Source organism: Geotrypetes seraphini, chromosome 11, assembly GCF_902459505.1.
Source record: "Geotrypetes seraphini chromosome 11, aGeoSer1.1, whole genome shotgun sequence".
NCBI classification, from domain to species: Eukaryota; Metazoa; Chordata; class Amphibia; order Gymnophiona; family Dermophiidae; genus Geotrypetes; species Geotrypetes seraphini.
Window position 1 is genome coordinate 111,471,936 of NC_047094.1, and position 15,642 is coordinate 111,487,577.

At 43.3% G+C, this 15,642-nt stretch overlaps 1 protein-coding gene across 3 annotated transcripts in view; it reads left to right on the top strand.

The window, feature by feature from the left end:
- The window catches only part of PREX1 (phosphatidylinositol-3,4,5-trisphosphate dependent Rac exchange factor 1), a 346,652-nt gene that overhangs the window by 311,917 nt on the left and 19,093 nt on the right, over window positions 1-15,642 (top strand). For 2 of the 3 annotated variants that reach the window (XM_033963869.1, XM_033963870.1), the window contains exons 30-33: window positions 1,663-1,791; window positions 3,561-3,602; window positions 6,399-6,616; window positions 12,915-13,014. In XM_033963869.1, coding sequence (XP_033819760.1) covers window positions 1,663-1,791; window positions 3,561-3,602; window positions 6,399-6,616; window positions 12,915-13,014 — 489 coding nt within the window. The remainder of the gene's footprint in view (window positions 1-1,662; window positions 1,792-3,560; window positions 3,603-6,398; window positions 6,617-12,914; window positions 13,015-15,642) is intronic. The other variant, XR_004541127.1, reaches the window with a different exon arrangement.

Consider the following 15,642-nt stretch of genomic DNA (forward strand, 5'->3'; position numbering starts at 1 on the left):
GGCTACTGGGCTTGATGGACCATTGATCTGACCCAGTAAGGCTATTTTTATGTTCTTGGTAGGACACCTAGGTAAAACAACATCTACCACATGCCAATCAAAGTTAGGCACCATTTGTAGAATCACTCCTAGAGGTGCCTAAATTGACTTAGGTGCTGGTAGGCGTGAATAACTTATGTGCCAGTATATTAAGCCAGGATTTTCATGGCCTAAAATAACAGTGCCTAACTAAATTCATGCCCAATCCATCTGCCCCTAGGCATGCCTTCCTGCCAGTAGGCGCCTTGGTGTAGACACCTACATTGAAGTGTAGGTGCCTACCAGGTTAAGTGCCTACCGGCTAATTAATTTTTTAAAATAATTTTTAATGGCACGCCAATTAAGCCATTAAAAAAAAAGATTAAGTTAGGTGTGTAGATCAGTATGTGTCCCAGTCTAGGCACCTAACTAGAATCAAGACCAAAAACATCTGTCTGGCATCATGTGTACAAAAATGGCCACACTGACATCCCTGCAGAGCAAAGGGTCAGCCTAGTGGTCAGAGCAGTGGACTTTAAATAACGGGACCTTACTTCCTTTATATGTTATTTTGAGCCCTCCAGGAGCTGATAAAAACCACTACGACAGCCATCACGCATGCAGGTGTCTTATACATTCAAGTACAGTAGGTATTTCTAGGTTCCACAAGGGTTCTCAAATTTATACAGAAATAAGAATTAAAGCGGGTGTTACACCTGGATCCACTTTGTTCAATGTCCACTGCACTGACCACTGTCTGCTCAGTTAGGAACGGCTATGATACCTGCAGCTATCATAGTGCCTGGTATCTACTTTCACTTTCACTTTTTATGGTGGGAGGGGGATCAGTAACCACTGAGGGTCATGCCTTCATCCCTCCAGTGGTCAGTTGCTCAATCAGGGCACATTTTTGTACCCGTGATCAAAATAGGTCTAGATGAAGATGTCCTTCTTTTCTCACTTGGATGTATCTTCATATTCCATTATCGCTGAAAGACAACCTAGTTTTAGGCCCGCCCTTGTCTCGACCAAAACACACCTCCTACACACAGTCTTGCTCTGGAGTGTCAAATGTCCACATTCTGTCTTTCGAAAATCATAATTTTGACTTTTTTGGCAGATCAATATTTGTATTGGCCATTTTGAGATGTCCATCTGTTTCGAAAATGGGCACCATAGTATATCTATCCATCATGGGATGAACATGCTACTGATTCTTTTGCAACATTGGGTGACACTCCCTGAAACAAGTATTCAAGAGAAAGTTCACTGCTAATAATTGCTCAACTACAGCTTGGATAGATGAGCCATGGAGAAAGACAATTTGCATTTTGATTACAGATGTTCAGAGAGAAATCTGGACCTTGAACCCATAAATCCTAATCTCTAGACAAAATCCCTTGCATGAAAGTTTACAGATTACACTTTACAATGTGGATCCTGCATGGTAAAATCAACTGAGATGTTTCAAGCTTGAATACACGGCCAAAATGTGAAGGTATTAACAAAGCACAAGAAATAAACCCTTTTGAGAGGAAAAAAGTTCTAGATCAATGGATTCTAGTAAATTATATTCCCAACCAAGGACAGAAAATGTTTTCCACCAGTCCCACTGCAAATAGTAACATTTACTTTTCCCTGCAGAATTTCGGCAGAAAGAGGAATGGACAATACGATGTAGAAGTATAATTCAAATCAGCATCCAAGAAGATCCTTGGAACCTTCCGAACTCCATCAAGACGCTTGTCGAGAGCATACAAAAATATGTTGAAGGTATATAGATGAGATTTCTTCCCTTGAATATCAAAACATTTTTGTCTCGCCCATGCAAATCCACCCTTTTAGGCCTGTATCTGTACCATTACAACAAATTTCACAGTAACAGATTTGTATTACATTAAATGCATCACTTACCGCCGCCCCCTTTTACAAGGCTCGAGATGAGCAGGCTGAAGGGGGCAGGGCTAGGGGTGGAGCTGGGTGAGCCTGGGGGGGTGAGCCTAGGGGGGGGGGTCCATATTTTACATACGTAAAATCTGGTAACCCTAATTTATATTCCAGATAAGTTGTTTTGGCTTGCTATAATAAAAAAGGAGTGGTCTAGTGGAAAGGGCAGCTGCCTCAGCGCAAACCTCCATTGCTCCAGGTGCCATAGTTAGATGCCCACCAGGACAGATAGGGAAAATACCTGCAGTACCTACTGTTCAGTGTAAGCAGTGTATAAAAAGGAATAACTTACTTATCATTTTCAAGCCTGTCATCGGAATATCCCGGTAAATTTATGAAATGATAACCTTGCATGTTGACCACCTTCTGTAGATTGTAAGCTCTTCTAAGCAGGGACCATCTATAAATGAAAAAATGTACAGCGCTGTGTATGCCTTTCAGCGCTATGTAAGTGATAAGTAGTAGAATTCATTAGTTTCAAACCATTTTATTATAAGTGAAACAGAGCAAAGAAAAATACATGAAAACGCAAAAATACAGCACAGATACAAAATGCATCTCATTAGACACCTTATCATATAACTCAAGAAAGCGTCCCGAGCTAGCTGCAGAAGGAATATACAAAGTTAACAGCATTGTAAACAACCGTTTCACTTTCAATGTCATTCTTACATATCCCCCCCAGGTCCCCCAAGACTCCCCTGAACCCCCTCCCTCTGTGTTACCCCCCCAGCCATTTAAGTATAATGTGAACATAAGACCTACGATAACTCAATTAATAGTAAACTACGCCCCCCTAGGATGTAATTGGTTTATATAGGGTTGCCATACTAAAAGGTCACTTTGGGCAGCCAAAAAAACCTAGAGACTTGAAGAAAGCACAGATGGTTTATTAGCATACGTATGCGACTCCCGAGCTCCAAGCTGGCTTCAGAAGTGCCGAAACCAGGACATTACAGAGATATTTATACATTCTTCTGGCTATACAACTGAATTCTAGAAAAAACTTTTCTTAACAATCATTGGTCCTCAGCTCACACTAGCAGGTCACTAGCAAGTCACTTATCTAGGCCCTGCAGTCTTTCTGTTACATGTCGTTTATGCTGAGATAGCCATAAGAAGTTAGAATGTCCAAGCTAACACCCAGTACAGGCAGGCTAGAACATGAAATAAGTTTTAGGTCTGCAGCTAAACATAATTCAGCATTTTATTAAAGAGAAAACTTAGTTCAACATTTAGGAAAACCAGTCCCAGACTCCTTCAATACCAGCAAATATGCACCCCTACGTTTCTTAGTCCCCCGTGCCTCTCTGGCCTTCCAACTGATTTCTCCAACGCCCGAAGTCAATGTAGAATTCATTAAATGCACAACCCAGCTCTAAAAGGTCCACCAGAATTCTTATATCAATAAAGGTTTAATTATTTTTAACTGGATCTTATTCAGTAAAAATGTTTTTCCCACGGGCAATCGATGTTGCTTCATTCTTTCCCAAACTGCCATCAATTGTAAAACTGAAAAAACGCAGCATGTGCTAAAGTTGGTTTGGTATAATGAATATGTGGAAGTCATGAATCTCATTTTTCTTTCTTTGTAGATGGGAAGAATCAGTTGCTGTTGGCCTTACTGAAATGTACAGGTAGGGCTTGTATTTTGTCAATATCAGGATACATAGGAAATATTTTACTAAAGCAGTTAGGCCCAGATTCTGGAACAGTGCCGTTATCGATGACCACTTAAAAATGGCCTCCAATCGTGTGTCAATCATGCAACAGCGCCGTTTACAGATTCGCGACTTTCATCAAAGGTAGGCGCCAGGAAGGCCAGGGTTTCAAAGGCCTACATTTCTGGCCAGTGGCATAGTTAGGAAGGGGGCCGGGGGGGGCAGACTGCCCCGGGTGCTGTCTTTGCCGGGGGCTCTCTCTGCCCCTGCATATCTCTTTAAATGTTTGACTGTGCAAGCAGCATCTTCCACTTGCTGCTTGTGCTGGTGTCGGCTCCCTTCTGACATCATTTCCTTATCGTGGGACCAGGACGTGATGTCAGAAGAGAGAAGATGCCGGCTCGGCTGGTGAACATTTTAAGAGGTACGCGGGGGCAGGGAAGACCATGGGTGGGGGGCACCCAAGCGGTGGAGCCACATGGTGTGGCAATTCTGGGTGCCAACCTCTCTCGCTATGCCACTGATTCTGGCGCTTATGTTGATGAAGCGCCTTAGAATGCCTGCTATCTGGATAACTTAATTCATTCATTTTTAAACTGGAGTCACTTTGGATTCTAATGAGCTGAAGGAGAGCTGCCTATCGGTGCTTAAGAATGCGTTGGGGCGTCGCTAGGCATGATTCTATAAACAGCACCTAGTGGTTGATCGATAATCACGCCGAACCGCACTTTGGAGTTAGACGCCATTTTTAGAATCAGGACCTGAATGCAAATAAATCTCACGCATGCGCTGCAAAACCAAGAAGAACAAAAATCTCTGCAGAAAAACGCAAAAACAAACAGCAGAGACGACGGTCCACCGATGGCAGAAATGGGTATTTGAGGAAACCAAATGTTCAATGTCAAAGTCTTTATTCGATAAAGTGACTCAAGGCCTACCTCAGGAGTTGCGTCACACTTGATAGTGGATGTCCCGTCCACTAAATGTTAACAATACCTTTAAAACACCATAAAATATTCAGATTGCTCAGATTGTATCTACTCTTACAAAATGGCTGCCAGTACTTCATTATGCCTTGGTTCATAGTCATTCGCACGTGACATACCAGCGTGCCGATATTGGAGCGCAGACAGTTTTGTGCAAGATACAAGCACACCGCGGGAAAACTTACTTTTAAAGAGTTCTAACGTGGGGTATGAGTGGGGAACCCCCCTAGTTTACTTCTTATTCTTCGTGCTGCTGTTCGGGGGGGGGGGTGCAACCCCCAACATTATAGAGAAAACTGAAGTTTTTCCGATTTTTTAGGAAAAAGTTCAGTTTGCTCTATAATGTGGAGGGTTACACCCCCCCCCACAGCCCTCTCACGGCAGCGCAAACAATATGAAGTAAAGTGTGGGGGGGGGGTTTCACCCCCCGTCAGAGCTCTTTAACCTTTTTCTATCGTGTGTCCAGGATGACGGGACATTCCAAAAATGTCGTTGCCATCGTATGCCCCATGGCATGGAACATACAGTACACCTTCTACCTATCATTTGTCCCATCTATTTATTACCAAGTAGTTTGGAGTCTGAGTTGGATAATGATTCGGACTTTGATGCAGAAAATGGTAGCGGGCAGTAGTGATAATTACGATTGGAACCAGCGTAACGTAAAATTTATTATGATAGGAAAAGGTTAAAAGTAAGTTTTTCCGCGGCGTGCTGGTGTCTTGTGCCGAATTGTCTGCGCTCAAGTTTCAAGTTTATTAATTCTTTTGATTAATCGCTTAATCATAGTTCTAAGCGATGAACAATTTAAAATACATTCAAAGGGAAACAATACAATACAATACAATACAAACTTTGAACAATACAATAAGGTTAAAAATTAAATCGTCATATTCACAACATAAGGTAAAAAGGGGATGTGAAATACAATTTAATATAGAAAAGCAGAACAAAAAAGGGAAAGAAATAAAGGCATATTAATAGAATAAAATCAATGACCTGGGTATTAAAAGATTAAATATCAAAGGCATCTTTAAAAAGAAATGTTTTTAAATTACTTTTGAATCTTCCCAGATCCTGCTCCTTTCGTAAATAAATTGGAAGAGCGTTCCAAGTCTGTGGTGCGGTTACTGAAAAAATAAACTGTCGTCTTGTGTTTATAATCTTAAGTGAAGGAATAGTTAATAAATTTTGTTCATTTGATCTTAAAGCTCTGACTGGATTATATGGAATTAGGCATTTATATATGAATGCTGGTGTTTTATTGAGGAGAGATTTGAAGGTAAGCAAGCAAAGTTTGTATGTTATCCGATGGATAACTGGAAGCCAATGTGCATTTTTTAAAAGAGGTGTAACATGATCAAACTTTCTAGAATTGGTAATAAGTTTAATGGAAACATTCTGAATAATCTGAAGGTGTTTAATTTCATTTAATGATATTCCCTTGAAGAGTGCATTACAATAGTCTATTTTAGAGATCACCAAGGAATGTCTGTTGCGCTTTTGTCCCGTCACCTTATGCCTTCATTATATGGAGATAGATTTCAGGTGCTATTATCCAGGTGGGTTTTACTCATACAACTTATATTCAGCCTTCTTGCACCTGCATGACTGAGAGTTGGAACCTATATTCTGAAAATCCTAAGCCCATTGATTATCAGTGTCTTTTATCATTTGTGGATTTCCTACTTAAAGTTACGATGTTCTTTTTGTATCATCATGTAATATATTAGAGGTCCAGCTTTGGACTGCTAAACAACTCTGTTCTGTTTGGTCCTTCTGTCAGACACGGAACTGCAGCTGAGACGTGACGTTATCTTCTGCCAGTCTCTTGTGGCTGCTGTGTGTACCTTCTCAGAACAGCTGATGGCAGCCCTGGACTACAGGTACAACAACAATGGGGAGTACGAAGAGGACAGCAGGGACGCCAGCAGGAAGTGGCTGGAGCAGATCTCAGCTACTGGAGTCCTTCTAAACTACCAGTCACTCCTATCTCCTGGCATGGTAAGAGCCCCAGCTCCATTGCCTGCCATGTGCATGTGAAGCATAGAGGTCAACTGACTTGATTCCAACATTCAGAATATATTCCCAGATTCTATAGAGGTCACCCAAAATTGGGCATGGATCCCATATCAGCACCAATGGGCTCCAATGATTTAATTATCAGAGGTAACAAAAAATTAATTGGCAACTGAGCTACTCTCTGTTCTGTAACAACATGTGTCCAAACTGGATTGCGCACAACTCAAAAGGGGGTGTGGCCATATAGCGGGGATCCACGCTTAGGGTGACCAGGTTACCCATTCCAGAGGGAGTCTTTTTGACTGGTCCGGGTTTTATTCAGTATTTGTAGTCCATGATCCTATCCATTGAAATCAGGTCTGTAGGTCCCATAATGCACCAGGATGAAGTTGCCAGAAATCCAGGACTGGCCAAAAAGTCTCTGCATCCGGTTTACAAGACAGGATTTACACTAGGTTTCAGCTGGCATAAGTTTGGTATATCAGTGTCTCGCAGTTGTCAACGTATGGCAGTGTCTTGCTGAGTGGTGTTCGTTATTGTTGTTGTGTGTTTTTGTGTGCTGTGGCGAGAATGCCAGAGCTTGGATTAGAGCAACGAACAAACATTAAATTTTTGGTTAAACTTGGCAAGAGTGGAAGTGAAATCCGGGACATGTTAGTCCAAGTTTATGGGGATACACTTCCCCCTCCCCATTTGCGGTTCCTGCACTCGCGGTTTCATATAATCGTGATTTTTTTTCTGGGGAGGGGTAAAATTAAAAAAACAGTCTTCATGTAAAAAAAATCCATCTTTTTTTCCTCCCTGCCGGCTTCCCGGCCTTACCTGGTGGTCTAGAGGGCTTTCGGGGCAGGAGTGATTTTACTACGCTCCTTCCCCGTGCAGATCGCCATGAGGAAATGGCTGCTGGGAGTTCCCGTTGTCTCTCGAGACGTCGGGAACTCCCTACAGCCATTTCCTGATGGCGATCTGCACGGGGTAGGAGCGTAGGAAGATCGCTCCTGCCCCGAAAGCCCTCTAGACCACCAGGTAAGGCCAGGAAGGCGGCAGGGAGGTGGGGATGGGTCAGAGCCGGATAATCGCGGTTTTTCGGCATTCGCGGTCCGGCTCTGCCTGTATCCCCTGCGAATGACGAGGGAGAAGTGTAATGCCATGAAGAAAATGGCAGTGTACAACCAGATTAAACATTTTTCTGATGGTAGAGAAAGCGTCACAGATGAAGAAAGGTCAGGGTGGCCACTAATGAGCAGAACTGATGAAAACATTGAAAAAATTAATTGAATTGTGCATCAAAATTATTGGCTGACTGAGAAGCATAGCAGACCAAGTAAACATCGATAGAGAAACAGGAAAATCTTGGCATAAGAAAGGAGCTCACCGATGAACAAAAGCAGAGTCAAAGTTTGCCGAGACCTTTTGGAGATGCAAGACAATGTTATGGGCCGTGTTACCACTGGTGATGAAACATGGGTGTACCAATCCGACCCTGAAACAAAGCGTCAAAGTGCACAATGGAAGTCGGCCAATTCTCCACAACCAAAAAAGTTCCGCCAGCCCAAATCAAGAGTCTAAACGATGTTGCTAACATTTTTTGAAATCGGAGGGATTGTTCATTATGAATTTTTACCAACTGGACAGTTAACCAAGTTTACTACTTGGAAGTGCTGAAAAGGCAGCATGAAAAAGTTACGATGAAAACGACCTGAACTGTTTGCCAAGTCATGGCTCTTGCATCACAACAATGCACTGGCTCACACGGCACTGTCTGTTAGGGAGTTTTTAGCCAGAAAACTAATAACTGTATTGGAACACCCTCTGTACTGGTGTCAGGTCAAAAGCGCGCCGGGACAAAGGCGCGCGCAGACAATTGAGCGCAGTGCGGAGGTGTGCACTGCAGAAAATTACTGTTTTTAGGGCTCCGATGGGGGGGAGCGTGGGGGGGGAACCCCCCACTTTACTTAATAGAGATCGCGCCGCGTTGTGGGGGGTTTGGGGGGTTGTAACCCCCCACATTTTACTGAAAACTTCACTTTTTCCCTGTTTTTAGGGAAAAAGTTAAGTTTACAGTAAAATGTGGAGGGTTACAACCCTCTAAACCCCCCACAACACCGGAGCGATCTCTATTAAGTAAACTGGGGGGGCTCCCCAACAAAACCCCCCTAAAAACTAATTTTCTTCGGCACGCGCCTCCGTCTTGCGCTCAGTTGTCGGCGCGCGCCTTTGTCTTTTGCGGGGTTGTCTATGAACCCTCTGTACTCACCTGATCTGGCTCCCAGTGACTTTTTTTCTTTACTCAAAGATAAAGGAAATATTGAAAGGAAGACATTTTGATGACATTCATTACATCAAGGGTAATACAACGACTACTCTGATGGGCATCCCAGAAAAAGAGTTCCAAAATTGCTTTGAAGAGTGGATTAAGCGCTGCCGTCGGTATATAGCTTCCCTAGGGGAGTACTTTGAAGATGACCGTAGTGATATTCAATGGTGAGGAATGTAGCACTTTTCTAGGAGGAGTTCGCCAACGTAATAGTCAGACTTTGTAGCATTCACCAATATCCAGCTGGCTATTGGCGGTGAATATGTGGTGGTGACTACCCCATTCAAATCCAGGCTAAAAGCCCACTTTTTTGAGCTTGTAAGGCACCCATCATGGGCGACTCATGCCTGAGAAACTCCGTATCCCTCTACTTATCCTGTTTGTCTGTTTGATTAGATTATAAGGAGGAGAGTGTGGCGCATTGGTTAAAGCTGACTCTTAAATGTTTTAATGTACAGGGCTGCATACGATAAGTAGGAGTTGGATAATAGCATTATTCGGTGCTATTAGCTAGGTATCTATTTGGATAATTTAGTTCAGCAGGGCTGAGTTTTTATTTATTTATTTAAAATGTATATTTTGTCTAAAAACTAAGGCCCTCTTTTACAAAGGCGCGCTAAGCGTTTTAGCGCAGATTTAGCGCACACTAAATCAGTGCGTGCCCTATTTGCTAATGCATCCACAGGATAACATGCACGTGTTAGCGTTTTTAGCGCATGTTTTTAAAAGAGGGGGTAAGTGGAGCTCAGTCAACATGCATAATAAAAATATTTCAGCAATTCGCCAACCAACAAATTTCCGAATTAAGGGCAGCTGCTTTAGATACAGCCGGCCAAGCCGATATTCATCAGCTGGCTGACTAAGGAATAGCGGCCAAAGGTAGGTCTGCTTTTTAGGCGGGCCTATCTGGCTGCAAGGATTAGTCGGCCAGCCAATGAATGTTGGCTGAGACTGGCTATGCCATGTGACCTAGCCAGGGACCGGCGAATCCGCTTGTTGGGATATTCAGCAGGAGATTAGATGGACGTCTCTCACTGAATATCAGTGGTTAGCCTGCTTAGTGGTATTTAGCTGGCTGGAAGCCATTCCCAGCCTTCTAAATACTGCAGAAAATCGGGTGGTTCTAGTTTAATAGATATTTGATTTGATGGCCGTACAACAGGGACGGTATAAAAAATTTATGGATGTTTGGGAACCATTGACTAAGTTCTGTAAGGAATGATAACTGATTTTATGTGATTGACCCTTAAGCATGCACATCCAGGGTAGGTGGGAGGGGTTTTGCATTGGAATTTCATTTGGGGAATATATGGATGGTTTCCTGTAGGTATGTACTTTTTATGATTATTTGGGGGGGGGGAATAGGTGTGCATTAATGTCTATAAGTTTAATGTGCATTTCGTGTAATATTATGTATATTGAAATTGTTTGTTTGCACAATGGTAGTTTGGAAATTTTAATATAGATTAAAAAAAAAAAAAAGATATAGCATCCATTGGAAATTACCGTATTCTAAGCAGTTTACATACCTCTATTAGAGAGGGCTGCTAGGCTCACCAAGCGCATCTAGGTTTAAAAGTAGACCTAGCAAGAATGGTGAAACCGTAGGACACACAGGGAATGCTTTATTTGTTCACGTGTTTCTGTTAATTATCCAAATAAAGTTGAGTAGACAAAACCCCAGGGAGTTTACGAAACTCAGGGCTGACTATTCTTAATAGGAGGCTGGTTTTATAAAAGCTGTCTCAGGATTCTTCTCTTCATGGTCTGTGATTTATCATCCCTAAACTATGGTGCTTATTCATCGCCTGAAAGTCTCCAGCAGGTGTTTTCTCTCTTCTTTTTATTGTGGTCATATACACAATGTGATAGCATTTGTTTTGCAGTAGTTATATGTGGGCAGGTGTCAGTGAGGGAGCAGAGATCTGCTGATGTAACTGTTATTACCTTTTCCAAATGAAATAGAGAGAAGTAGCCTGATGGCTAGTGCCGTGGCCTGAGAACCAGGGAAACTGAGTTCATTTCCCACTGTGGCTCCTGGTGACTCTGGGCCAGTCACCTAACCCTTCGTTGCACCAGGGAGAATAGTTAAGCTCTGGAACGCTTTGCCAGAGAATGTGGTAAGAGCGGATAGCGTAGCTGGTTTTAAGAAAGGTTTAGACAAATTCCTGGAGGAAAAGTCCATAGTCTGTTAGTGAGAAAGACATGGGAAAGCCATTGCTTGCCTTGGATCGGTAGCATGGAATATTGCTACACCTTGGGTTTTGGCCAGGTACTAGTGACCTGGATTGCCACTGTGAGAACGGGCTACTGGGCTTGATGGACCATTGGTCTAACCTAGTAAGGCTATTCTTATGTTCTTACATGAGCCAAGTATAGGACAATGAAGCCATTGTGACATCACTGATGAGGTTGGCTCTGAGGCACTGTGGAATGAGCCATTATGACATCACAATCTCAGCTCTGGAATGTTGCTCTCATTGGGGTTCCAGAATCTTGCTATTCTTTGAGATGCTGGAATGTTGTTACCCTGGGTTTTGGCCAGATACTAGTGACCTGGATTGGCCACCGTGAGAACGGGCTACTGGGCTTGATGGACCATTGGTCTGACCCAGTAAGGCTATTCTTATGTTTTTAAATTGCTTTGATTATAACCACAGAAAGGTGGTGTAGCAAATCCCATCCCCTGTCCTCGCCTGTGAAGCAGACAGGTGACCAGATTAACATATGGAGGACAGATCGAATTGTTTTCTTCTAAGTAGACTTCATATTAAATTAAAGGGTTTGTTTCTCAGAATGGCGGTGAGGGAGGTTTTCCGTTTTTGACTTCTGGAAACTGTTCACATTTTTGTCTCTAGTTGAGCATGCACACACTGCCCCCTGTTGATGAAGAAATAGTATGCCTTTGGGCAATTATCTTGGTTCATAAGAAAATAATGTTTCTAGAGCAGTGTATGGCAAACTAGTGTGCTGCAAGACGGGGAGAAGGAGAGGCGCCGGCTGACTGATTATAGGACGTGCCTCTCGCAGCGAGAGGCACATCCTGTAGGCAGTCAGTCGCTGCCAGCACCTCTCCTCCTCCTCCCTGGTGTCTATCCTTCTCTCTGCACCTGTTCTTTTTCAGCACCCCCCCCCCCCCCCCCACTGGCAGCTTGGGGCCCCGTCTGGAGGGCACTTCTGGGTGCCCTCAACCCGCAGTCGCAAGTTTAGTGTGCCACAGCTTGCAAAGTTAGCCAAAAACTGTTATAGACACTACTTTTAATTCCATCTACTATTTTAAAGGAACAGACTTCATTTCTGAATGGACTTTGTGATCCCTCAATATTGGAGAAATGCTGAGCTATTTAATTTATGTCCTCCTACAAACTTGAGACGATTTGTGTCATAATAAATCAAGGCACATGCCAAGGACAAGGGCCGTGTTTTGAAAAGTTGTCTGGACGCCGGACATGTCCTCTAATAAGAGGACATGTCCGGGTAGTCAGATGTCTGATAACCCTACCTGTGTTGCTGCTCTTTCAACTGGGCTTGCACATTGACCATCTTGTCACATCTTAGGTGCGGGATTTGATTTGGGTTCCCACTAAAGCAGTGGTCTCTTTGCAGGGCCACATTTTGGATTTGTAGGTACTTGGAGGGCCGCAGAAAAAATAGTTAATGTCTTATGAAAGAAATGACAATTTTGTATGAGGTAAATCTCTTTATAGTTTATAAATCTTTCCTTTTGCCTAAGTCTTAATAATAATATTGTCATTTATAGCTAAAGCGACATATGATCAAGAAACTTTTATTTTACTTTTGTGATTATGATAAACATACCGAGGGCCTCAAAATAGTACCTTGCGGGCCATATGTGGCCCCCGGGCCGCGAGTTTGAGACCACTGCACTAAAGTATGTCATAGGTCTGGGATTGTTGAACTCTTTGAGATATGAGCTAATGTTTTCTTTTACTTTGTTATTAGAAGGAGGAGCGCATTATGCTTGAAGACATCAGAGTCACTCTCTCGGAGCTGGATAAAGTGGCCTTTTATTTCAAGCAGCTGGATGAAAATCAAGTTGCAAGTAAGCAGGTTTACTCTGCTTTCGTTATTCTGTGTCTCGTAGTTCAGAATCTGAATCTCCTGCATGTGGGAAACAGTATTAGGGAGCATTTAAAATACTTTTAGTGCGATGTTCAAAGCTAATTATGAGCCTCGCTGGCAGCCAGCAAGCATATAATTGACATATCTCTAGATTTTTTTAAATTATGTAAACATTTAAATCAAGTTTCCAAGTTTATTCGTTATTTGATATACGTTTGTCAAGAAATACCTAAATGGTTTACAATAATATAATATACTTAAAAAAAATAAATAAATAAAAACATATAAAATCAGTTAAAAAAGAGAAAAGGAAAAAAAATTATGCAAACACTGTTAGGCCATTTAAATCAAGTATCCGAGTTTATTTGTTATTTGATATATCATTTGTCAAGAAATACCTAAATGGTTTACAATAATATAATATACAGTACTTTAAAAAAAAAAAACACAACAAAAAACATAAAATCAGTTAAAAAGAGAAAAGAAAAAAAATAAAAATAAAAGGGGGATATGTAAAGACAGATGCCAAGAGGAACAATATGGAGGAAAGGGAGCTGGGAAGCAAAAAATACAACGAAGTAAAAAAAAAGGAAGAAAGGGAAGAGAAAGGGGAGGGAGAGCACCATGGGGGGGGGGTTGCTTCTAAAGAAGTTCGTAGGCCATAGCTAGATAGTCTCCATATAAATGCAACCCCTGTTTCTCCTGGATGCTGGTAGAGGGCACATAAAGTTGTTTTATTTGTTGAGAACCACAGCAGGAGCCAACGTCCTCGTTTGGACTCCACTGCACGCATGCACCGGACTTCCACTCGCTCTCCAAGTGATGTTAGACCACACCAGTAAGTTGCTGAATGACTCAAAGCTTTTGCGTCTCCTTGGAACACAGAAGAGGCAACGCGCGAACAGTAACAGCTTCTTTCAACAACTCCAAACTTGTACAAAGTCCCAATCAGATGTAAATAGTTCTGACACACTGGGATCCTCCTTGTTGCAAGTCCAAAGTCTAGGTCTAATTAGTGGGTGATAGATTCGAAATTTATTTTAATTCTTAGGGTGATCAATGGGTTTGTTCTCTCAAAAGACAAACTTCTCACCCAAAGCCAGGGCTTAAGACTCCTCTAGAGTAAAGTCATAATTTTTGAGACCAGCCTCCAGGCTGTACCAAGGCTGGCTTGGCTTCTCACATTACCCTATGGCTTCCAGAAACTGCTGGAACCCAGGCTGGGTTCTAGAGGTGCCTGAATGTTTGAACGATCCCCCTAGTCCCCAAGTGGAGACCCAAGTGCAGGAAGTTTTGTTTCAAATATAAAGGTCCCAAATTCACTCCTCTAGCTTATTCCAATTATCACCTATTGTCTTACACCAAGTGCCAAACCTGTGCAGCTCCAGAGATGGAGCTGCTCCTCCTCCTTCCAGGCTCTAGAACGCAGCACTGATAATTTCGCACTGCAACCTTTCCCCATTTACTTGCTGTCATGGGGAAACATAAGAGCTACTCTTTGGGCTAGATTCACTAACCTGCCCAATCGTGACCGATCCGTGGCAGGCCGACCAATTCACTACAGGGTAATAATTAAATGGGGGCAATCGGAGGAACGCTCCCCCATCGACCGCATGGATCGCTACTGAGCGATCCAGATGCATGCGCAGACCATCTCTTTGCCTGTCGATGGTCTGCACATGCTCTCTGCACGCAAGGAAGATACTTATAGGGAGGGGGGGGGGTGCAATCAGCCAGAACACACTAGGCCTTAACCTGCCCGACTCTCCTACTCTCTGTCGCCTTCCCTGCAGTGCGAGCCTGCGGGTTTAAAGCGGGACTGCATTGCGGCGGCAGCCCCGCTTTAAACCTGCAGGCTCACGCCACTTTGACATGCAGCTCCTGATTGGTGTAGCCCAGGGGTAGGCAATTCCGGTCCTCGAGAGCCACAGGCAGGTCAGGTTTTCAGGATCTCCACCATGAATATGTATGCGATGGATTTGCATGCACTGCCTCCTTGTGATGCAAATCTATCTCATGCATATTTATGGTGGATATCCTGAAAACCTGACCTGCCTGTGGCTCTCGAGGACCGGAATTGCCTACCCCTGGTGTAGCCCAACTTTACTACAGGAAGAGGCGATCCGAGAAAACCGCGAGTGAGTGAGTCCGCGAATTCACGGGGGAACACTGTATACAGAATCCGGTCCTTGATGCTAAGTGCTTGGCATTGGAGTACCTAGACTGAGGCACCGGATTATAGACTTGCCCTTCTCACCCTTACTATTGTGTATGCCCATTAGGCCCAGCATCCTCTGGCAATACAAAGATATTGATTTGTAAACATCCGATAGAGGTGAACAAGCTTCTGGTTACTGAATGCATGCTTGCATCCTAATGGTGGTTGCTGTTATTCAATATATAGGGGGTGGGAAGAATATAGCATGATCTTGCAGGCTGGTTTGCATAGGGTTACCAGATTTTCCGTTCGGAAAATCCGGACCCCTTAGACTTGCCCTCAGACCCGCCCAGTTCCACCTATCATGCCCCAGCCCTACCCCCAATCTCACCCTAGCCCCACCCCCTGCTCTGGTCGGGCAGGAGGGCATCCGCGCATGACATCATCGCA